The following is a 24803-nucleotide window of genomic DNA, read 5'->3' as shown; positions in this document are numbered from 1 at the left end:
TTTTTTAAAAAAGACTCAGGAAGTAAATTGAGAAGCAATCAGTAATTTCCAAATAATTTATATTTAAACTGCATATGCACATGTTATACATGTCATATTTCTCTCTATATACTTATACACATATATGTACATCTAAGTATGTTAGTACAGGATTTTTTTTTCGTTTTGTCTAAAGAATTACCCTGAAATGGTTCCTGCCAGGGACAACAGAACAGAGGATTTGTGAAAGGTGTCTCCTTTGAAAGTAGCCATATATAAGTACTAACAAGTAAGTGACATCTTTTGTCAAGAAACAAATAGACAAAGTCCAAATAGATTCCTTTTAAACAACCCTAATTTTATCAAGTTTTAATAGACTATTTTAAAGTTTGCATGGTGCTTTTGAGATATTAACTCATTTTGACACTCACAACAAGCTTGAGAGGTAGATGCTATTATTATTCTCATTTTACAAATGATGGAACTGGCCAAGTTTAAGATGCAGAGACTGCCAAGTGATCTTTGAGCTCAAGAATATAAAATCTGTCACTGCTTCCATTTCTTCTTCCCTATTTGCCAGGAAGGGATGGAACTACTTGCCATAATCATAGTGGGTTTTTATTACTGATTTAGTTTCAAGCCAGCTTTTACACTCTTCTCTTTCACCCTCATCAAGAGGTTTTTTAATTATTCTTCATTTTTTGCCATCAGAATAGTATCATGTGCATATCTGAGATTGTTGATATTGCTTCCAGAAACCTTAATTCTGGCTTTTAATTTATCCAGCCTGGCATTTTGCATGATGTGCTCTACATATAAGTTAAATAAATGATGCGATGCTATGCAGCCTTATTGTACTTCTCTTCAAAACTTAAACCAAGTAGTTGTTCCATGTTCAGTCTTACTGTTGCTTCTTTACCCACATACAGGTTCTCTAGGAAACAAGGAAGATGATCTAGCACTCCCATATTTTTGAGGACTTGTCACATAATTTTTTTGTGATCCACACAATCAAAGGTTTTAGTGTAGTCAATGAAATATAAGTAGATGTCTTTTTTTTTCCCTGGAACTCTGTAACTTTCTCTATAATCCAGTGAATGTTGGCAATTTGCCCTGTAGTTATTCTGTATCTTCAAAAACCAGTCTGAAATTCAAATTTCTTTTTGAATTGCTTTCATTTACAGGTGCCTACAAGTAGCTTGGAAAACAGCAGCAAAAAACCCCTGAAGCTTAGGACAGAGCACTCTCCACTCTGGAAGCAGAGTCATACCTTGACAAAGAGCTCAAAGGTCAAGTAATTGGCTGGGAAAATGAGCAGGCTGTGTAAAAAATTCAGACTATAGAATCTTATTTTTGTGCCAGAGAAGATCAAAGCATATAACCGGGAGAAGATAAGAAAGTCAAAGATCCTACATCAAAAGCCTCCAAGAAATATATGAATTGGTCTCATGCTTTGGAAGAGCTCAAAAAGGATTTTGAAAATCAAGGTAAAGAAGGAGAGGAAAAATTGGGAAAAGAAATGAGAAGAATGCTAGAAAATAATGAAAAAATTAAGCAGCTTGCTAAAGAACACCCAAAAATACAGAAGAAAATCACATCTTAAAAATAGACTAATTCAAATGGCAAAAGAGGTCCAAAAAGCCATTGAGGAGAAGTATGCCTTAGAAAGCAGAACTGCCCAAATGGAAAAGGAGGTCCAAAAGCTCACTGAGGAAAATGATTCATTAAATGTTAGAATGGAGCAAATGGAAGCTAATGGCTTTATGAAAAATAAAAAAATATAAAATAGAATCAAAAGAATGAAAAAAATAGAAGACAATGTGAAATATATCATTGGAAAAACTACTAACCTGGATAATAGATCCAGGAGAGGGAATTTAAAAAATTATTGGACTACCTGGAAGCCTTGATCAAAAAAAGAGACTGAACATCATCTTTGAAAAATCATCAAGGAAAATTACCCTGATATTCTAGAACCTGATCATAAACTAGAAATTGAAAGAATCCACTAATTGGCTCTTGAAAAAGATCCCAAAAGGAAAACTCCTAGGAATATTATAGTCAAATTCCAGAGTCCCCAGGTCAAGGAGAAAATATTGCAAGCAGCTAAAAAGAAACAATTCGAGTTTGGGGAAGCACAATCAGGATAACACAAGATCTAGCAGCTTCTATATTAAGGGACTGAAGGGCTTGGAATATGATATTCTAGAGGTCAAAGGAGCAAGGATTAAAACCAAGAATCACCTACCCAGCAAAACTGAGTATAATGCTCCAAGCCAAAATATGGATTTTTAATAAAATACAGGAATTTCCAGCATTCTTGATGAAAGGACCAGAGCTGAATAGAAAATTTGACTTTCAAATACAAGAATCAAGGGAAGCATGAAAAGGTAAACAGGTAGGAGAAACCATGAGGGACTTATTAAAGTTGAACTGTTACATTCCTACATAGAAAGATGATGTTTGTAACTTATGAGACCTTTCTTAGTATGAGGGTAGTTGAAGGGAATATACATACATATACATATATATATATATATTTATATACATATATATGTATCTATCTCTATCCATATATAGACAGAGGGCACAGAGTGAGTTAAATATAAGGTGATGATATCTAAAAAAATTTAAGTGGCAAGAGAGGAATATATTGGGAGAAGGAGAAAGGGAGAGATAGAATGGGGTAAATTATCTCACTCAAAACAGGCAAGAAAAAGTGGTTATAATGGAAGGGAAGAAGGGGTAGGTGAAAGGGAATGAGTAAGCCTTTCTTTCAGTGGATTTGGCTTAAGGAAGGAATAACATACACACTCACTTGGGGTACCTTACCCTACAGGAAAGCAGGGGAGAAGGGGATGAGGGGGAAATGATAGAAGGGAGGACAGATTAGGTGAGGTCATAGTCAGAAGCAAACACTTTTGAAAAGGGACAGAATCAAAGGATAAAACTGAATAAAGGGGGACAGGATAGGATGGAGGGAAATATAGTTAGTCTTTCACAGAATGACTATCATGGAAGTGTTTTTCATAACAATACAAGTATAACCTATATTGAATTGCTTGCCTTCTCAAGGAAGTGGAGGGGGAGGGAAGAAGGGAGAAAATTTGGAATTCAAAGTTCTAAATCAAGTGTTAAAAACTTTTTACATGCAACTGAGAAATAAGATATACAGGCAATGGGTATAGAAATCTATCTTGTCTTACAATAAAGTAAGGGGACAGGGGATAAAGGGGTGTGGGAGTGGGGTGATAGAAGGGAGGCCAGACTGGGGAAAGGGGAAATCAAATACATGCCATCTTGGAGAGGGGGATATGGGAGAGATGGGGAAAAAATTTGTAACTCAAAATCTTGTGGAAATGAATGTTGAAAACTAAAAATAAATAAATCTTAAAAAAAGAAAAAGGGAAACTACGTAATAGAGTTGATTCCTCTAGCCATCTTGGGGTTATCCTACTCTGCCTGTGTTCCTTTGAAAATGTGGCACCAGACATTATATTCTAGATGTGATATTACAAACATAAAACTGCATAAATCTATTGTTGTGGACACCACTTATCTGTTAATGCGATCCAAGATTAAATTAGTTTTCATAAAAAAGAAAAAGAGATATAAAATCTTAAGGAATAAAATAACTCCTTGAAAACTAGAAATGGGATAGTGGAATTGAATGATGTTATAAGATACCAAGACATAATAAAACTAGAAAAAATGGAAGAAAATCTGATACATCTCTTTAGAACAATAACTGATCTGGAGAACAGATCAAGGAGAGACAGTACAAGAATTGTTGGACTACCTGAAAGTTATGATCATAAAAAATCTGGATACAATATTACAAGAATTTATTAAGGAGAATTACCCCGAAGTTCTAAAATCAAAAGGTAAAGTAGAAATCGAAAGAATCCAGCAATCACCACCTGAAAGAGATCCTAGGAAGAAAACTTACAAGAATATCATAGCCAAGTTTCAAAATTCCCAGGTTAAAGCCAAAATTTTGCAAGCAATAGGAAAAAAGAAAACAATTTCAATACAGTGGAAAACCAATCAGGATTTCATAAGACCTGACAGTTTCTACACTAAAAGAATTTAAATCTTGGAACACTGTATTTTGAAGAGCAAAGGAGCTGAAGCTCCATTCAAGAATAACTTATCCAGCAAGTTTCAGTATAATCTTTAATAGAAAAAAAAGATATTTGATGACATGAAAGACTTTCAGGTATTTGTAACAAGAAGACTAGAAATCAATGGAGAATTTGATATGAGAGATCCAGAAGAGGAGAGGATTCTGGGAAGATGGTGGAGTAGATCAGAAAATTTCAAGCTTTGAAGATTTTCTTCGACAAAAGAGATAAAATAGTGCCCCTGGGTGAACATAGATCCTTGAAAGTCAGTAAGAGTAGGGGCAGAACAAACATCCTCTTGGGACAATCTGAGAAGACCTGAAGAAAAATCCTAGGACTACATTTCCTCCCTGTGAGGTGTAAACACCTCCAGGCAAGGGTCCCTTTTAACAGAGGCCAGCTGCTTAAACAACAAGAGGCGAGCCCTGGGGTTAACTGGGTTAGGAGGCTGTCTTGCCCCAGCCACAGGTACTTTTACCCCCAGGACAGTGAGGGGAGTTGGGTATCTGAGTTGGGGAAGATCTAGGGAACCTCTGCTGACAAGGAATGCCAGACCCAGCTGTGCTGCTCAGAGAGCTTTGGGAGTGAGAAAGAACCAGCACATGCCTTGTGAGAGCAGAAACAGTAGGGCATGGATGTTGGCACTTACAGAAGGCTAGAGGTCTTGGTTTTGAGTTCAAGGTGAGAGGGGAAAACTGAAGAGAATCAGAGGCCAGAGACACCAACCCCCATTCCCCAGGACTTGAGGTGATTATAAAAACTAAATTATTACAAAAAATGAACAGCCAGAGAAGAAAGAATCCAATCATAGAGAGCTACTATGAGAATAGAGAAGACTGGAGTTCATCCTCAGAGGAGGATAGTGAAGCAAGAAACCCTCTTCTACTCCAAAGAGTAATGTCAAATGGTCACCTACCCAAAAGCATTGAGGAATGTAAAAACTTTAAAAATCAAATGAGAGAGATTGAGCAAAAACTAAAAAGAAAAATACAAATAATACAAGAAAAACAAGAAGACTAAGACAAGAAAGTCAAGCAATTAGAAAAGGAGATCTGGAATCTTAAGCAAGAAAATGGCTCCTTGAAAATCACAATTGGGGCTTGTGAAATAAAGCCCGAAATGAACTTTGTAGCTTACCATGTAAAAGAAGAAACACAAATTCAGTTGGGAATGAAGCTTATAGTTATGCTAGTGGCTTTTGGTAATAGAAATTCTTCCTCTGACATCAGAGAGAAGGGGAACTTTTATGAGGTCACTCCTTTTCAGTAAAGATGAGACTGAGGACATGTGAATGATTTGCCACATAACTGCTAATCAGTATCAGAGTCTCATAGTTCAAAGAGGTCATCTAAGCCAGCTCATTTCTGGACAAGAACTCCTCCAACATTTCCAACAAGTTAGCATCTAGGATCAGCTGTCAGGGCTTTGATACTCAAGGCAGACCACCTACTTCCTGGACATCTACTCCAACAATTCATGAAGTCCCCTCTAAGCTGAGATCTAGTGAAAAACTAAAAGTCAGCGATTTCTTCTACCTGAGAACTGCAAAAGAGGGAGGGAGGAAGGGAGAGAGAGAGAGAGAAAAAGAGAGAGAGACAGAGAGAGAGAGAGAGAGAGAGAGAGAGACAGAGAGAGAGAGAGAGAGAGAGAGAGAGAAGAAAATACGGATGATAGAAAACAGGTGGCTTGAAAACAAAACTAGGGTCTACAACTCCCAGTCTAACCAATGGGTTCATGTAGACTGTAGTCTGCAAAAGCGCTTTTTCCTTTTCAAAATCCCTGGGATGGAGAGCTATAATGCTGAGGTTTCAGCTCTAAACCTCAAAAATCCAAAGAGGACTAATCTCAGGATGTGGAAGTCAGGGCAAGAACCCAGGGAATTGAGAAGAAGAGCTGGCCTGGTTAGTCATGCCACCCAGAACCTTACCAGGGGCAATACCCTGGGCCTAGCACAAAGCCTCAATTCAGAAACTGAACCTGGAGAGGTAAATACATTAAAGATAAAAACGTCAACCAGTATCAAAACTAGAGATCCTCCAAAAGAAGAAAGCAATTCCACAACCACTCTAAACATAGATTCAAAGGACAAAATGGATTTTCCACAAGGACTATGTGAATTCCTAGAAGAAATGAAGGAAGGGATAAAAATGAAATAAAAGACCTGGAGGCAAGAAATGGAGGTGGAATACATAACTTAGAAGAGAAAATAGTAGGCCATATGCAAGAAGTGGAGTCCTTGAATACAGACATAGATCAAACAAAAATCAATGATTCTATAAGCAAGAAATATTAGAACAAAATGAAAAGATAGAAAAACTTGAAGAAGAAAATGTAAAATATCTGGTGACAAAACAAATAACTTGGAAATCTGATCAAGAAGAGATAATATAAAAATTACTGGGCTCCCTGAATACATTGATATAATAAAAAGCTTGGATAGTGTATATGAAGAAATCATAAAAGGGAATTGCCCAGGTTTCTTAGAATCAAGACACAGAACAAATATAAGAAAGAATCCATAGGTCACCTCCTCTAATAAATCCCCAAGTAAAAACTCCCAGGAATGTCATAGTCAAAATTCGGAACACCCATGTCAAAGAGAAAATATTACAAGAATTCAGAATGAAGTAGTTCAAGTACCAAGGAATTACAGTCAGGATCACATAAGATCTGGCAGCTTCAACCTTACATGGGAGGAAATCTTGGAATTCAGTATTTAGAAAGGCAAAAGGGACAGGCTTACAACCAAGGATAAACTACCCTGCAAAACTTGGTATAGTCCCATATAGGAAAAAATTGACATTTAACACAATAGAAGATTTTGAAGAATTTTTGATGAAAAGACCTGAACTGAGCAGGAGGTTTGGAATACAAACTCGAGTTCAGAGAAATCTAGAAAGGAAATGAGAGGTGATTTCATGGAATCCTGGCTAGTAGAACCCTATGCAAAGTGAAATAAGCAGAGTCAGAAGCATTTAAAGTGGTATAACAGTAGTGCAAAGAGAAACAACTTTTGAACAACTGAGTCTCCAGAAAAACCTGAAAATACTCTAGGGATGTTACCCTCCTTCAGACAAGGAAAAAACATACATTTTTTAGACATGGCCACTTTGTGGATTTAATTGTTACAACTTTCTACCCTGTTCCACCCTTCCTCACGTCTCCTTTTTGTGTTGTTAATTGGGAGGAAGAAAGGGAAGTTAGTGAACGGTGGTGAGAGTTAGTACTAATATGATAATAGTAAAAATGATGTCTTAAAGAGCCATTGTAATATTTTGTGTAAATTCACACAAGGGAAATTCAGCTACTAAGGTGATAAGCAGAATTGTTTTGAAATGAAAAAAAGTATAGAATCATATATTTAAAGCAAGTGATATGAGGCAGAATTCATAGGTTTATATGTAGTTCTATTATTTTTGCATGTTTATATGTATGGAAATTTCTCATTGTGGTGTTGAAACTTAGTAACAAAAACAGTTCTAATTTTGAAAAAAATCACAATTGGGCAAGAGGAAGCCAGTGAAGTTATAATAGACAACGACATTTTTAAATATGTGGAGAATGAAAAAAATAGAAGAGAATGTGAAACATCTCATAAGAAAAACAATGAATCTAGAGAACAGATCAAGAAGAGAAAACTTAAGAATAGTTGGACTACCTGAAAATTCTGATAAAAAAGGATCTTGATATAATAATATAAGAAATAATTAAAGAAAATTGTCCTAAAGCACTAGAACAAGAGGGGGAAAATGGAAATAGAAAAAAAATCTACCAATCACCACCTGAAAGAAATCCTATGAGGAAAACTCACAGAAATATTATAGCTAAATTCTGAAAACCCAAGATCAATAGAACATTATAAGCAGCAAGAAAAAAAAAACCAATTTATATATGACAGTTTCACAATTAGAATCACACAAGACCTAGCACTGGTGACACTAAAAGATTGGAGGTCTAGGAACACTATATATTGAAGAGTAAAAGAACTGGAAATCTGGCTGAAAATACCATACCCAGCAAAACTAGGCAAAATTCTGAATGAAAGAAAGGACACTTGATTAACTGTCAGACTTTCAGTACTCTGTTAAAAAACAAACAAATACTTAACTCAATAGAAGATTAGAAATACAAGAGCTAAGAGAAATAAAAGGTACATACCAATGACCAATTACAAAGGACTAAATAAAGATAGAAGGTTTGCCTTTTATGTATAGAAAATGTAAAACCTATGTCTAAAATTGTTACTAGTAGTTAGGTAGGTTATAAAAAGATTAGGGTAGACCTGAGTAATCATATAACTTCAAAAATAAAACCATTTAAGAACAACTGAAAGAGTAATTATCTTATACAAATGAGGTGCAAGAGGAAGAATCAATACAGAGGAATTAGATGAAGGATGGGGACTGTTAATTCTGGAAATCTACTTTCCTCAACAATGATTTTAAGAGGGTGAAATACATATATATCTAGAAAAGTATAAAAGTCTTCTAAACTTATAAAGAAATAAAACTCTGAGGGGATAGGGAGTGGGGAGAGGATAAAAGAGGGATCTGTACAGGGGAGGATGAGGGAATACATTAAATGGGGGATATAGGAGAGTCTTTAGATTTAGGGGAATGGGAGGATAAGGGAGAGATTGCTGGAGTGTGGGTAGGTTAAGTAATAGGAGGGCAAGGTAGCAGGTAGAAGTAAAGTAGAGGAGTTAGGGAAGATCAGAAAAAGATATGCACAAACAAAAAAACAAGATTAAGAGTAGAATCTCTTAAGGAAAGTATATGTTTATATATGTAAGTATGTATATTTGCATATATATGTATATACGTATACATGTATGTATATATCAATACCTATATATGCATATATCCATGCTCAGGGTGGTAGCCCTGTGGTAGGGGGAGGAGAATGGGGAAAAAAGAACAAAGCAAAGCATAGAGCAGAGAATAAAATAAAACCTACAAGGAAGCAAAGAAAAGATGGACGGCATTAAGTTATTGCTATATATTTTGAATTCTCTCATGTTCTGCTGTGCATATGACATGTTTTTATATTATATTTAAGTTTATAATGTTTATTTTTCTTTTTATTGTGCATTTAAGTTTTAGTATTTGTCTAAAATTAAAAAAAATTCAAAGAAAACATCCAGAAGAAGCAGAAAGAAGTTATTAAAGACTAATTATAAGGCACTAATAAACTGTTTACTTATGACATAAGAACTGCTAAACTATTTATTTATGATATATGAAAAAATCAGTATTCTTAAAACTTATCATTACTAAAGTAGTTTGAAAGAAAGTTTGTTGCTGAGTTGTAAATTATGGGATGATTCTACAAAACAAAATTCAGTATGAAAAGGTAAAAAAGACCAATTGTCTAATGAAAATGGAACGTGAAAGGTAGAATGAATACAGAGGAAACAGGTGGTGGGGGTTGAAGGCTAGTAATGATGGAACCTTACTTGAAAAGGAAAAATAATTAGATCTGAAAGGGTTTAGAAGTCTTTAGAACTTCTAGAGAGCTGAGAAAACTGGGGGACCAGCTGGGAGAGTGACTTTCAAGAGGGTGTACAGAATAAGATTAGAAGGCTGCAGGAGAAGATAAGTAAGAGTTCTAGAGGGGAGGGTAAAATAAGGAATACCAGGGTCAGGGTAAAATATAATGTGACAGGGATAGGGTTGAAAGAGAGACTGAGAACAGTGAGTAAAAATAGAATGAAGGGAAATTCACAAATAGTAATTAAATCTTTGTCAAATCTATAAAAAATGAGTCATTTCCTAATTCATAAATGGTCAAAGCATATGAACAAGCAGTTTTCCATTGAAGCAATCAAAATAATTTATGGTCATATAAAAATGCTCTAAATCATTATTAATTAGAGAAATGGAGATTAAAACAACCTTGAGATACCATTTTACAACTACCAGATTGCCTATACTGATAGAAGGGGAAAGTGACAAATACTGGAGAGAATGTGAAAAAATTCTGACACTAATTCATTTCTTTTAGGAATTGTAAAATGATCCAATCATTTTGGAGAGCAATCTGAAATTACACTCAAAGTGTAACTAAATTACCTATGCTCTTGACCCAGCAATACAGCTACTCAGTCCATTTCCAAAGATGTTAGGGAAAAAGGAAAACAACATATATATTCTAAAACATTTATTGCAGCTCAGTTTGGGGTGGTAAAGAACTAGATATTGCAGAGATTCCCATGAATTGGGTAATGACTCTAATATATGTGATGGGATACTACTATTCTAAAAGAAACGATGAGCGCAATGATTTTAGAAAAAGATGGGAAGACTTTCATGAAGTAATGAAGAGTGAAATGAGCAGAACCAAGAGAACATTGTATACAGTAATAACAACACTGCTTTAAGAGTGACCTTGAGAGAATAAGTTATTTTGTCTATTATAAATACCCAAATTAATGGTAAAGGACATATGAAGAGAAGATGCTATCTGCATCCAGATAAAGAACTGATAAATAGAAGTATATATATATATATGTATATAATACCTGTTTGTTTCTAATACTAACCATCGCTAGGGTAGGGGGTGGAGAGAAGGAAAAAAAGTGACAATAATTTAAACTATAATTTGGTTGTATATTTGAATGGAATAGCAGGTTTTACAAAGTAGATTCACAGTTTCATGTGAAAGAATCTTTTTTATTGTACTAATAGAAATGTTTGTTTTATTCTATAAATTAAAAAAAATTAACAAAAACAGCAGAATTGTCCAAATGGAAAAAGATATTTAAAATGCACTGAGGTGAACAATTCCTTAAAAAGTAGAATTGGCCAAATGGAAAAGGAGGTACAAATGGTTACTGAAAAAATAATTCCTCAAAAATTACATTTGGACCAATGGAAGCTAATAACTTCATGAGACATCAAGAAACAGTTTTTAAAAAAATAAAAAAATGAAACATATGAGAAAATGTGAAATGTCTCTGGACAAACTGACTTGGAAAATAGATCCAGCAGAAATAATTTGAGAATTGTTGGACTACTTGAAAGTCATTATCTAAAACAGAACCCTGACATCATTTTTCACATAATTGTGGAAAATTGCCTTGATATTCTAGAATCAGAGGGTAAACTAGAAATTCAACGAAGTGCCCAATAACCTCCTGAAAGTGATCTCAAAATGTAAATTCCCAAGAATGTGATAGCTGAATTCCAGAGCTCTCAGGCCAATGAGAAAATATTCTAAGTAGTCAGTAAGAAACAACTCAAATAATGTGGAGCAACAGTGAGGATAATACAAGATCTATCAGTTTCTACATTAAAGGATTGGAGGGCTTGGGATGTGATATTCCAGAGAGCAAAAGAGTTAGAATTACAACCAAGAATGACCTACCCAGAAAAAACTGTATAATCCTTAAGGGAAAAATAGACATTCAGTGAAATAGAGGACTTTGAAACATTTCTAATGAGAACAGAGCTGAATAAAAAATTTGGCTTTCAAATACAAGATTCAAGAGAAACATAAAAAGGGAAACAGGAAAGAGAAATCATAGGGAATTCCACAAAGTTGAAATGTTTACGATTCTACATGGGAAGATGACATTTGTTACTCATAAGAACATTCTCATTATTAGTATAATTAGAAGTAGTATACATAGACAGACGGCAAAGTGTGAGGTGGATGTGATGGAATGATCATCAAAAAATAAAACCAAATTAAGGGGTGAGAAAGAGGAATGCATTGGGAGAATGGGAAAATGAGAAGTAGAATGGGGTAAATTGTCTGACTTAAAAAAGGAGCAAAAGAGCATTTACAGTGGAGGGGAAAAAGGGGAAGGTGATGAGGAGAAGCTGATGAATCTTACTTATCAGGATGGGCTCAAAAAAGGCATGATATCCACAAAGAGTTGAGTACATAAATCTGTCTTACACAAAAGAAAGTAGGAGGGAAAGGAGATAAAAGAAAGAGGGGCTGATAGAAGGGAAAGCACATGGGGGTGGGGATAAAAGCCAGAAACAAAATACTTTTGAGAATAGATAGGGTAAAAGGAGAAAGTAGGATAAGTGGGTAGGGTGAATTAGATGGAAAGAAATACATAGTGGTCATTACTGTGAAAAAATTTACAGCAAGTATTTTTTTTTTTTGATAATAACCTCATTCTCAAATATATAGAGAAGTGAGGCCAATTTAAAAAAGTGTTGCAACAATCCAGCTAGCAGCTGCTGTGGGGGTTAAAAACCAACAACAAGAATGCTGCAAGCACAGGTTCTTTTGATCTGCTTTACTAAGGAAAGCAGTGTTAAGGGGGTTAAAAATCTTATTTCAATCCAACATACCAATGTCATTCATTTAGTTCAGGGGAAAAGCCAGCACTGCAAACTTCAGAGCAAATACAAATTACAAACATCAACAGACAGACCTTGTCTGATTCAAATCTCAATGCATAGTTACCAGGATTTGACAAATCCCAACATCCAGGTTTACAAGCTGGAGGGCTCTTAACTACAGCTGCCCAGAGTATCCACATCAACACACCTCCAAGAGTGAAAGGCCCAAGAAAACAGCTCTTTTCTCTCTTTCTATACACTCTTTAGCCATCAACAAACGTCATCTGAGTGACCAGAACTCAGGCTTCTACTATTGGCTGTGGCCTTAGCAACTCCCCTTAGGACCCTGAGGGCTTCAGCAACTAGTAGATAGGGGTTTGGGCCTGGGGCTTTGCACCTAGTCAGGCTCAAAGACACTTAATTAATCATTTTAAAACAGTAAGAAAGTCCCAAATTAACTGATATTACAAAAAATAAGAGCCATTCCTACATTGCTAAATGGTCAAAAGATATGAACAGGCAGGTTTTGGATGAAGTAATCAAAGCTATTTATAGTCATATAAATATGCTTTAAAACACTGTTGATTTGAGAAATGCAAATTAAAACAAGTCTGAGCTACCATTCCACACCTATCATATTGGCTAATATGATAGAAAAAGAAAATGAAAAATGTTGGAGAGGATAGTGGGAAAATTTGCCCCATCCTACCTCTCCCTTTCCTCTTCACCCAGCATATTCTCCTTTTTCACCACTTAATTTTATTTTTTTTTATAATTATTACATCACATCCAACTCACACTCTGCCCTCTGTCTATGTATACTACTTCAAATTGCATTAATAATGAAAAAGTTCTTATGAGTCACGAGTATCATCTTCCCATGTAGGAATGTAAACACTTCAAATTTGTCAAATTCCTTATGATTTCTCTTTGCTGTTTCCCTTTTTATGTTTCTCTTGAATCTTTTATTTGAAAACCAAATTTTTGATTCAGCTCTGGTCTGTTCATGAGAGATGTTTCAAAGTCCTCTATTTCACCAAAGTACTGTTGGTGAAGTTGTATACTAATTCCACTATTCTGGAGAGCAATCTGAAGCTATGTCTAAAGGATTGTAAAACCATGTACAACTTTTGACCAAATAATACCACTACTAGGTCTGTATCCAAAAGAGATTAGAAACAAAAGGGGAAATAATCTGTATGTACTAAAATATTTATTGTAGCTCTTTTTGGTGGCAAAGAACTGGAAATGGAGGGGATATCCATCAGTTGGGGAATGACTGAACAAATTGTTGCATATGATCGCTATGGAATACTATTATGCTATCAGAAATGATGAGCAGAATGCTCTCAAAAAATTCTGTAAAGATTTATATGAAGTGATGCAAAGTGAAATGAGCAGAACCAAGAGAAAATTGTATATAGTAACAGAAATATTGTCTGATTAACACCCGTGAATGACAGCCAATCTCAGCAATCTCATGATCCAAGAAAATTCTGAAGGACTCATGAAGAAAAATGTTATCCATTTCCAGAGAAAGAATTGATGGAGTCTGAAGGAAGATTGAAGAATGCTTTTTCTTTTTTTCTTGAATTTTTTGTCTGTGTTTTCTTTCACCACATGACTAACATGGAAATATCATTTGCATAACTGCACATGTATAACCTACATCAAATTGCTTTCCTTCTCAATGTGGGGGAATAAAAATTTGGGAAGAAATAGAGAATATATAAATCAAAATTTTAAAAAAAGTGAATGTTAAAAATTGTATGTGTAATTAGGGAAACATAAAATATTAAATAAAAATATATATCACCTAGAAGGAAATAAAAGGGGAAACCAAAATTCCCATTAATAATATCTACACCCTCTGAAAAACTACCTTGTGAGTTACTACTAACCTTTGTGTAAAATTCATTCCACATGATGACATTCTCATGGATGGAAAAATCTTCACCAAAGGGAACATGAGACATAAATTCTCCCACCTTCACCAGCACTTCTGTACCATTATGAAAGTCTACAAAATTTGCAATATCATAGTTTGCCACGGGGATCCTTTTTTCATCCATGAACACCTGGTCACCAGCACTGTTGTTAAACTCGATGTTTCTAAGAAAGGAGTGCAGCTGAATGGGAAAAGAACTAGAAGTGATTCTTCAACGTAGGGACACCCAAAAGATTTTGAATTGTTAAGATATCTTTCCTTCTCCTCAGTCAAACATAGGGAAAAATCATAATCTGCCTCTCAACCCTATGAAACCCCCAAGGATTCTGCTTCCTTAGTCAAACCTTTTCAATTCCTTTATTTGATCAAAACTTTCTATTGGTTCATTTCTCACCATGCCTCACCTTCTTAAACCTTTTTTCATCACCTTGGCTCCACCCCACTTTCTTTTCTAAATGATTAAGGCCTGGAGTGGAAGAAATCATTGTAGATGCTAATTTGATTTCTTGGATCTTTCTTCACTCTGGTGTGAACCTCAGAATTTTGCTGGAGTCTGTATGTAGGAACTGTATGGTTTGTTTCTTTTCCAGGAATCCATCTTGGCTGGAGATCTTTCTAGTTTATCTTTGATAATCCAATTTTAAATTTCCATGCAGGTATTTAGGTCAAGCTTAATGGTCCATCATTTTCCAAATCTACCCTTCTATTCTGGTAATTAAAAACAATATCCGCCCTTCTTCAATGCTGATTTCATCTCTCTTATTCTCAATTATTTCAGATATCACAGAGAACAGCCCAGCCACTAAACCCATTATCTGCTCCAGTTTGAGTTTCCCAATGTATTGTTCTCATACCCAAATTGTGAGGTATGTGTCACAGGACACTTTTCCGCGTTTTGTAAATGAAATAACTGAGGCTTAAAGTGGTTAATAATAATGATAATTATACTGATAATAATAATGATGATGATAGTAATGATACTATTTCATTTCTATCATGGGCTTCCATTTCCCCACAGAATTAGAAAACTTGGAAGTAAAAAGGGACAAAATAGGCTATCAAGTAATACCACATATGATAGTAATTCTCAGTATAACACTCAACAAACTATCGTCCAGCTTCCGCATGAAAACCTCCAAGGAAAGAAACCATATCATCTAATGAGGCAGCTCATTATATTTTTGTCCAAATCTAATTTTCACAAATTGCTCCTGCTGTTATTCATTTATTTACTCTTTGATTTATTGCTGTTTTTCTCTTGATATCAAACCTAAATTGTCCTCTTTTCAACTTCTAACTGTAACTCCAAGTTTAGCCCTCATCATAAAATGAGATAATTTCAACCCTATACAACAACGTGGATATCCAAATACTTGAACATCATGCATCTCCTCCTGAGTAATACCACCCTCCCCAAAGCTAAAAACGCCAAGTCCATTCATCTGAACCTCATAAGTCATGAATTCAAGATCCTTTTTTCTATCAGTACACTCCTCTTGTCAACATCCAACTTATCAATGTTTATCTTTACTTATGATTACCAGAACTGAGCACTATGTACCCTTTTTCAGTCTCCTGACTACACAAAAAACCAGGTGAAAGGACAAATTAGCCCCTGGAGCATTAGTGTGCTAACCTTGTCTAACCTGGGTCTTCTCACATCATTTATGTATCCTGAATCCCATCAGCTAAACCCTGCATCTACCTGTCAGGAACTATTGAGTCAAAGATTATTTTCTGCCAAAGATTCCTTTGACAGTGTGGTGAAACTAACAGGACATTCTAAGGGTGGATGTGCTACATACTATGGATGGGAAATAGCTAGGTTGTGAGTCCTCTGACTTCTCTCTGTCTTCAAATTGGGATAACAGAGCAGAAAACGCATTATGTACAGGCTTTAGTACCACTTTTCAGATGCTCGTAGCTTACTTTACAGTCTTTCTGATCAGTCTAGAAATAAAAACCAAAATATGTAACCTATTGTTGACATCACTCCTAAGCTCCTGTTGATTTGGAGAGAAAGTCTTAAACATGACTGAGAGTGACTTCTGAAAGAGCCAGTACTGGCATCATCAAATCAGAAAAATGCAGGCCTGGGTCTTAGAAGAAAATAGTTGACAAGCCACTTAGCTGAGTAACTAACTCCCTATTTTCTAGAGATAGCAGCCCTATGAATGAGATAGAAGTTTAGACATGTCAACTCTCTGGTGCTGCAAATGGAAACTTACCTTCCAGGGATATAGAACTGGGCTGCCTTCATCTCCCAGGTATTCCATTTCTGATCTAGTTAAGAGTATTTTGTGGAGAGCCCAGGCCACAGCATACACAGCATTGTAGATATTGTAACTCTGCCTAGGCATAGACATGTCAAAATACCGCAAAGGCAGCATCTCTAAAGAAGCGTTTGGTGAACAGTCTTCTTGATCCATTTTTTCATAATCAAATGGACACAGAAAAGCTGAGTTCCAAAATCTCTTAAGGAAAATATCTTCTGGATATTTGGCAGGTTTAACTGTCCTAAGGAAAGGTTTGAAACTTGGAATCTCTTTTTTCTGACCTGAAAATATCAGAGCTCTATTGAAACTTTCAACATCCATGTCATGGGGTCTTATGGTAAAATCCCAGTGAGAGGTGGTAATCCACACTTTTTTATAAATTACGTAAGGCACTTGTGAATATTGCAATGTCATTAATGAATTGTTATCCCCATAAATTACGATTACATTTGCAGAAGATCCATCAATTCTTCTCATGATATCATAATGGGAATTAATAGTATATTTCTCACTGGGAGGAATCTTCTCTATAAAGTTCACACAGACACCCTTCCTGGTCATCTCTTCTTGTATATCCCAGAGGAATGTTTCACCCCTGGTATTGTCTGTTATAACCAGTCCCACCCATGTCCAGTTGAAATGCACCATTAATCGGACCATTCCCAGGGCAAGGGTAGAATCCTTGGGTGCCACTTGATAAACACTTGGAAAATGGACCTTGTCAGTCAGGATGGAATCAAATGGGCCATAAGCGATCTGAACATAGAAAAAAACCCATTATCCCTGTTGAGAATGAAGTATGGCCTAAAGAATACCATATAACAGACCTTGAACCTTTCAATTTTCCTAACATTTCATCTCTTTTTGCCATATGTTTGCATAGACCAATCAGCATTCCTGGAATTTGACCCTCCATCTTCTCAGCCTGCTATTGTCTCCCTCTCCACTTTTAAAGGCTCATCTCATCTCTAAAATAGATATTGGCACCTGTGATCAGGTGCCACATCTTCTAAGAAACTTGCCTCAATGCAACCGTCACAATTTTCTTTCCTTGATCCATAGATTTTTGTGAGATAACTTTTTCCTCTATAGCTCACATTTATCTCAGTTTCAGTGGACATTCTATGATACCTTAAGGTATCTCTCATGATGTAAGTTAGTCAAAAGGGGTGATTATTCTTTTAAAAAACTTTTCCCTTCCCACCTCTGCCTGCCAGCTGAATTATTGAGCCCAATTGAGCACCATATATTCCGTGTAAGGAATTTTACAAATGCTCATTCATTTTTGCTAAACTACATCGGTAGACACACTTACATACACATACATACATACACACATATATGCATATACTTTACAGTTACATTATGCTATAATGAATTATATTGGTGTATATATTTATTTTGTTGCTTTTCAGTTGTTTCCATCATGTCCAAATATTCATGACCACATTTGGGATGTTTTTGGCAAAGATACTGGAATGGTTTGCCATTTACTTTCTTCAGCTTATTTTACTGAGGAAATGAGGAAAACAGAGTCAAATGACTTACCTGAAGTCACACAGCTAGTGTCTGAGGCCAGATTTGAACTCATGGAGATGAGTCTTCCTGATTCCTCGCCCAGTTCTTTATCCAGTGTGCCATATAGATTCCCATTTATATATTTAAATACATGTAAAATATACAGTTGTACATCTATATTTATACATAATGTATAAATGCTAACATGAGTGTAATCATTGTAATGTATGAAATAGAATAGGAGATAGATAGATAGATAGATAGATAGATAGATAGATAGATTCATAGATGTACACATTAGTAATGTTGGCAGGAATAAATCCTAATAGAATGGGCAATGGTGATCACTCATTTAAATATCTCGGCTCTGTATCTTCAATGCTCTGAGCTCCAGCTGAAGAATAATTCTAGAAGACAGGATTTCCCAATTTTTACCATGTCATATAGGCAGTTTGAGTCCTTGGTGTTACCTCCTCCCAACCATCAATATTCTCCTAACAATCTGGGCTATTTTCCTGATGATTATTACCTGTGGAAACTTGTAGAGTTCAAGTAGGGAAGCCATTTGGACTGACAATTCAGAATAGGCTCCTCCAATGACAGCCAAGGACTTGGCCTGCTTCTCACAGTGGTAGTTTGGAACAGCCAGTCCTTGTCCTGACAGCCACATTAAGGAGCTCTCCAGGGTTCTGACATCACTAGGGTAGGTGTTGTAGATGTAGAATCCTAGAGTGATATTGGGTAACAGATTGGGGTCCTTGTTGATCTCCTCTACAGCAAACACCAAGGCCAGGACTTCATTGTAGTGTTTTTCCTGCAACCTCAGTTGAGACCATAGTGTTAGGACTTAGGAAATTCTTCTATCCCCAAGAAGTTACTTCTTTCACAAATAGAATACCTAGTAATCATTCTAATTTTTGAGTCAATAGTTCAGACAACTTAGTGTGATTCTCCTCCTTAACTCTCAAGTCCTTATATAAACAGTATTTTACCCTCTTCTAGTAATCTCACCGTCATAAAATTCATGTATTCATGTGTATGTATGTTTGTATATATGTAGACACACACATGAACATTCCATCTACTTGTGTGGTTATCTATATATCAATCTATCTATCATCTGTCCCTGAATATTGCCAAATCTACTAATCTGTGCCAAGAGAAATACATGATAAGGATGAATGCTGTGAGTCATGTCATGATGCTTTTTCTTCCACAAACCAAAGAATGGTTATCGCTTAAAGGGGCAGGTGAGGTCGCTTTTTCTCACCAAGAAAGAGAAAGTTTTCTGATATTTAGTTCCGTAATAATGAAGGGAAGGATGAAATACTGCTACAGCAAGAGGCTAGTTTTGCCTTTAATGACTGGTGAGAAGTGTCACTCTGATGGCATCTATTTCTACAACAGCAATTACCAGCAGGAGAGCATAAGAATGGGACTGTGGAGAGAGGCAACTAAAATCATGACCATAGAAAAAGACTTATCCCTGTGCCTGATAGACCTAACTCCAATGATTTACTTTCCTTGCATGAGCCAACAACCCTACTATGGGATGGTTGGAATGGAATGGTAGGGATGATAGTGGCAACTTCTTGAAGATCAATCCCAAAAGGTAAACATGATTTTTGGTGCTTTTCACTAGATGACTCTTTTTATATGATTTTTTCTTTCCTTAAACTTTCTATTGCCTGATTTTGTTGAATATAGAAAGTATTACTTATCATAAGTGTTTTGTGATACAGTTGGTTAAGTGAGTTGTATGGAATTCAGTCCATCAACATTCATTGATTGCTTGTCTACCCGGTACTGTGCCAAACAGGAATTTCAAAGGGAGGATGTTGGTGCCTACTTTGATATATACAGAAAAAAAACATAGATCAGGGAATTATGTTTCTGTGTAGAATGTAGCAGTAAGCAAGTTAGGAGTTGAGCTGACTATAAGAAGACTGTAGTGTTTTCTGTTGTTATCAGCTAATTCTATAAACACCTGAATGCAGTGATGGATAAAGTACATGAAATTGGAAACAATGTACCCTTGGTTTTAAGTAGGCATTTTAAAATCCATTTCATCTATCTTAATATACAGGCCATTAAGAAATATAATAAGGTAATGACTCATATTCTGGGCTTTCTCCCAGACACATCAGAAGGTGTGGTCTGGTAAATAAGGTCATACCTGAGGCAAATTAAAAAAATTCAATCAGGTTGAGTTATCCCTGTACTTCAGATCTCTAAAACTCACTACATCGTAACCTTGGTGTGTATTTTCAGACCTGTGATTTCTTTGGGATGGGTAATTCTTACTCATTTTAGAAATTACTTCACCCAAATCAAATATACAACCTACAGACCTAGACAGCTGAGAAGCTGAATTATTTGCCTATTGCTGTGAAGCTAGTAGATATCAGTGGTAGAACGAGAACTAAGTTCTAAATTCTCTGTCGTCTCTGTCTCTGTCTCTGTCTCTGTGTCTCTTCTCTTTCTCTCCCCTCTCCCCTCCCCCCTCCCACTGTATCACCTAGCTGCCTCATACAGGTATAGATTAGGTTGATACCAATACCATATTTCCATATAGGTTTAGATTGATACCAATACCATATTTCCATATAGGTTATCAGTATATGAAATATAATAATATCATGTTATTCTAAATAAAATTAACAAAATATAGTACATTTAATATATGTAAGTGTCGGATTGTAGATTCACAGCAAGAAAGTACCTGACTGTTCATTTACTTAAATCGTCTTATTTGACATAAAGGGAAACTGACACCTGTTAAAGGGACTTGACTTGTCAAGGTCAAAATTTAAAAGTTCTGAAAAAAAAAGCACAAATGGGAAACACCCTCAAATAATAGAGAAAATATAGAAATTGGAAAACAGTATAAAAATTTAAAAATTGACAAAAACTCAATATTTTGAAAAAGACTGACAGCCAATCTTTTATTCAAAGAAAAAGTTTTTCAATACTTCTATGGGCTAAGGATTGTGCTAAGCTCAAGGGATACAAAAGAAATAAAAACTAACAAAGCAAGGTTTCTGACATAAAGGAGCTCACAATATAGTGGAAAACATAGTGTGCAAAATACTGTGTTCAAAAAATGTGCAATATTCTTTGGAAATAATCTCTTAAAAATACCACTAGCAGTAAGCACATTAGGGAAAGACTTCTTGCAGAAGGTTAGATTTTAGCTGAGGCTTGAAGGAAATGAACCCAATGAATCCAGAATGTGAGGGTGAGAAAGGAAAACTTTCCAGGGATGAGAAGTAGTCAGTGAAAACAAAGCAGTAGGAAAATGGAGTGTCTTGTGTGAGCACCAGCGAGTGTGTGGGTGCATCTGGGATCTAAGCATATGTAGGTAGGAGTAAGGTAGAAGAAGACTGGGAAGGTAGCAACCTGATGGGTCGTGAAGGGCTTTAAAATCCAGATGACATATTGTATATTTGATCCTGGAGCTAAGAAGGAGGCATAGAAGATCATAAAATAGGTGTGTGACATAGGTATGATTAAGAAAGATAATTTTAGGAACTGAGAGGAGGCTTTACTGCAGTAGGGACAGAGACCACCTTTAGAAACTTTGATTTAACTGAATTAAAAAGATGGATAATAATCAAATAAAATATTAAAAAGAACTATGTACAATTATAATGAAATGAGAATAAATTAAAAATGGATCAGAACTGAATATTAAGAGCAGCTAAGTGGCACAGAGGATAAAGTTCTGAACTTATACTCAGGAATTGATATATCATCTCAGACAGTTGTTTTGTGAAATTAGGCAATTTCTCGACTAGTTTCTGCCTCAGTTTCCTCATCTGTATAATGTGTGTGGTACTAGCACCTATGTCATGAGAACTTACGAGGATCAACTGAAATAAAAAAAAGTAATTAAGAATCCTGATCCTGGTAGATTATGAGAAAATTCTTTCTTATTTTTTAAATGTGAAAAACACTAACATTAAGAGTATAAAATATTGAGAATGAATGCACTCTACCACACTGCTTAAATAAAACAATTGTAGTCCTGAAACTTAATAATGTAATGGAGAGACAGAAAGACAGAGAAACAGAGAGAGACGGAGACACAGACAGAAAGACAGAAAGACAGAGACAGACAGAGACAGAGACAGAGACAGTCAGAGGTACCAGGTTGGACTGAGAATCAGGAAAACCTGGGTTAAAAGTTTTGATTGAGAAATACCAACTGTATAATCATGAGCAATTCACTTAATCTCCCAGTGAATCAGGCAACAGTCTAACAGAGTAAGTTATTGTTATACTGCCAGTCAGCATCATATTTACTCAGAGACATGTAAATATCGAGTTACATATAATTATATAATTAAATTAATTGTTATATTTTCATACATAGTTATACAAAAATATGCCTCATAACTATCATATATATTTGTTATATAATAATCCTATATAAGATGTCACAATCACATACTTTATGTATGTATATTCATGTAAAATCATACACATACACATATACAGACATATGCAGCTCTGTGTGTGTGTGTGTTATAGACTGCAGTGCCTAATGAAGTAGCTATAGTGAATGACATTTGTAGTGCGTTTTTCACAGGTTCCATATGGGGCTGAAATGGAAATAAATGATATATTCAGAGCATTTATCTGGCATTTAATTTCTCCAAGAATGTCAGTGGTTAGCAGTGTAAGGACAGGCAAGGCAGATGGAGCTTGTCCTTCACAAGGGAGGGAGCTGCCAAGTCCTCCTCTGTCAGAACCTTTCCAGAAACAGAACAAAAATCATAAAGATCCTGGTTGATTACTCTGTGGGCCGTGGTGTGTGTAGGTCTGTGTGAGTGGAAGGGGAGAGGGCTTGTTTCTTTATTGGCATTTTAAAAGGAAGTAGACTGAGACATTAAAGGTGGACAACAGGACAGGAAATGATACTTTGTTCATGCAAATGTTTTAAAACTTACTTTTTAATCACCTTCCCCTTAAAAATACTTCTTAAAATAATAACCTAAACTTACTGATAATCGTTCAGAATTTTCTCAGGATGAATACGAAAATATTTCCAAGTCTGGAGTAAGGTCATTTCATGTATCATTAAAGGGAAAAATCCCCCCACAATATGATCCCCATCCCTGTAGTGGGTGGGACCTAAATCTCTTTTCAAGAAGCAGAGAGGAGCTTCTTCATGACCCGTATGCTGAGGAAGCTCCAGCCCCAGAAATAGAAAAAGAAGTAAGAGCATCAGGAACACTTCTTTTCAAGTCTAACACATGGAGAAATCACAGTCAGACTAAGGTGAGGCTATGGTGTAGATCAGACCTCATCACAGCTTAACTAGGATTATGAAGAACTCTCTAATGGTGAAACTCTTCTTCAGGCAAGCGTTCATTTCCTTTACAAAATCTGAATTCCACTTTTCTTCCTGACACCTGTGAAGACAAATGGAAAATGATTCAGACCCTTGCCCAAAACAAGGGTAATGAGGGAAGAAGCAGGGGATATTTATAAGGGTTTGATTTTGCTTAGTTATTACTCCAGGCATATTTATTGTAAGCAATGTATAGGATCCCCACCACCCTCCTCCTCCTACCCCAAATGCCATCAAAATGAGCCAAACTAATGGGTACTCTGGGACCATCCCTCTTTGGGGCTCTGCACCTGAGTTCCCATGTCTCAGTGATAAACATATTTTCCTCTTTCTCTTTCCAGGTATTCTTAGCAGAATACCCTGCGAAGAATGGAAGGATACCCAGGGATTTATCTTGAGGTGTTGTTGTGTCCCAGCCTGTGTGACAGCATATCACCAATCAAGATTCTTACAATGACTCTGGAGTTGACAGAAGTTGTATCAGGCAGAAGTCTGTGTGAGATGATCAAGTTAGAGGGTCAGGGACTGGGTGAAAGTGGAGGATTCCCACCCACATGGTTCCAGCAGGAAGCCTGGCAGCTCTCATGCTCCTGGGGTCCAAGGTGTTCACTTCCAAAGTTCTCACTTTTCATCTGGTTGTTATACAGAGGTCCTTTTCCCAGTTACCCCAGCATCACATAGAGACTGTTCCAAATGTTGCCTGTCTTAGAAAGAGTGCAGGGACAACTAGGTAGTGCAGTAAATAGAGCACTCACCCTGGAGTCAGGAAGACCTGAGTTCAAATCTGGCTTCAGACACTTAACACTTACTGCTGTGTGATCTTAGGCAAGTCACTTAACCCCAATTGCCTTCTCCCCTCCAAAAAAAGAATACAAATTGACAGACACTTTGCATGGGCCTTTCTCTTAATACCTGGTTGATGAGAAGACATCTCTCAAAGATTTCTCTCTGAATGCATTGAATCAGAGTTGTATCTCCTTCCATTGACCAACCTCTCAGTCAGGTGCTGAGCTAGCCACACTCATCGCAGTGTATTCCTTTTCAGTCCTTTTGCTAAAATAATATAGCCTCTGAAGAACTAGGACATCCAAAGAACAACAATCTTGTTGATATTTAGGGACTGAAGATGAAACGATGTTGTCCTTTAAGGAATCTGATAACAGGAAAAAAATTAACAAGCACAGAGAGATATTTCTTAGAATGAAAACATCATCATATTTTATATATTTTATTTGTAATGCTGCCAGGTTTTTGGTGGGGAAAGAGAAATCTTGCTGAATCTTTGCTTTTGAATATGATGCC

At 36.1% G+C, this 24803-nt stretch overlaps 1 protein-coding gene across 1 annotated transcript in view; it reads right to left on the bottom strand.

Moving 5' to 3' along the window:
- LOC118836412 (vomeronasal type-2 receptor 26-like) overlaps nt 1–23264 on the bottom strand; it is a 29534-nt gene extending 6270 nt beyond the window's left edge. The window contains exons 1-4 of the mRNA XM_036743719.1: nt 23152–23264; nt 18675–18966; nt 16580–17383; nt 14305–14532 (exon numbers count right to left, since the gene is read on the bottom strand). Coding sequence (XP_036599614.1) covers nt 14305–14532; nt 16580–17383; nt 18675–18966; nt 23152–23228 — 1401 coding nt within the window. The 5' untranslated portion in view covers nt 23229–23264. The remainder of the gene's footprint in view (nt 1–14304; nt 14533–16579; nt 17384–18674; nt 18967–23151) is intronic.
- Between the last annotated feature and the right edge of the window lie 1539 nt (nt 23265–24803).

This window comes from Trichosurus vulpecula, chromosome 2 (assembly GCF_011100635.1).
Source record: "Trichosurus vulpecula isolate mTriVul1 chromosome 2, mTriVul1.pri, whole genome shotgun sequence".
Taxonomy (NCBI): domain Eukaryota; kingdom Metazoa; phylum Chordata; class Mammalia; order Diprotodontia; family Phalangeridae; genus Trichosurus; species Trichosurus vulpecula.
Note: the sequence above shows the minus strand (reverse complement) of the source record. Positions and strands in the feature narration are given on the sequence as shown.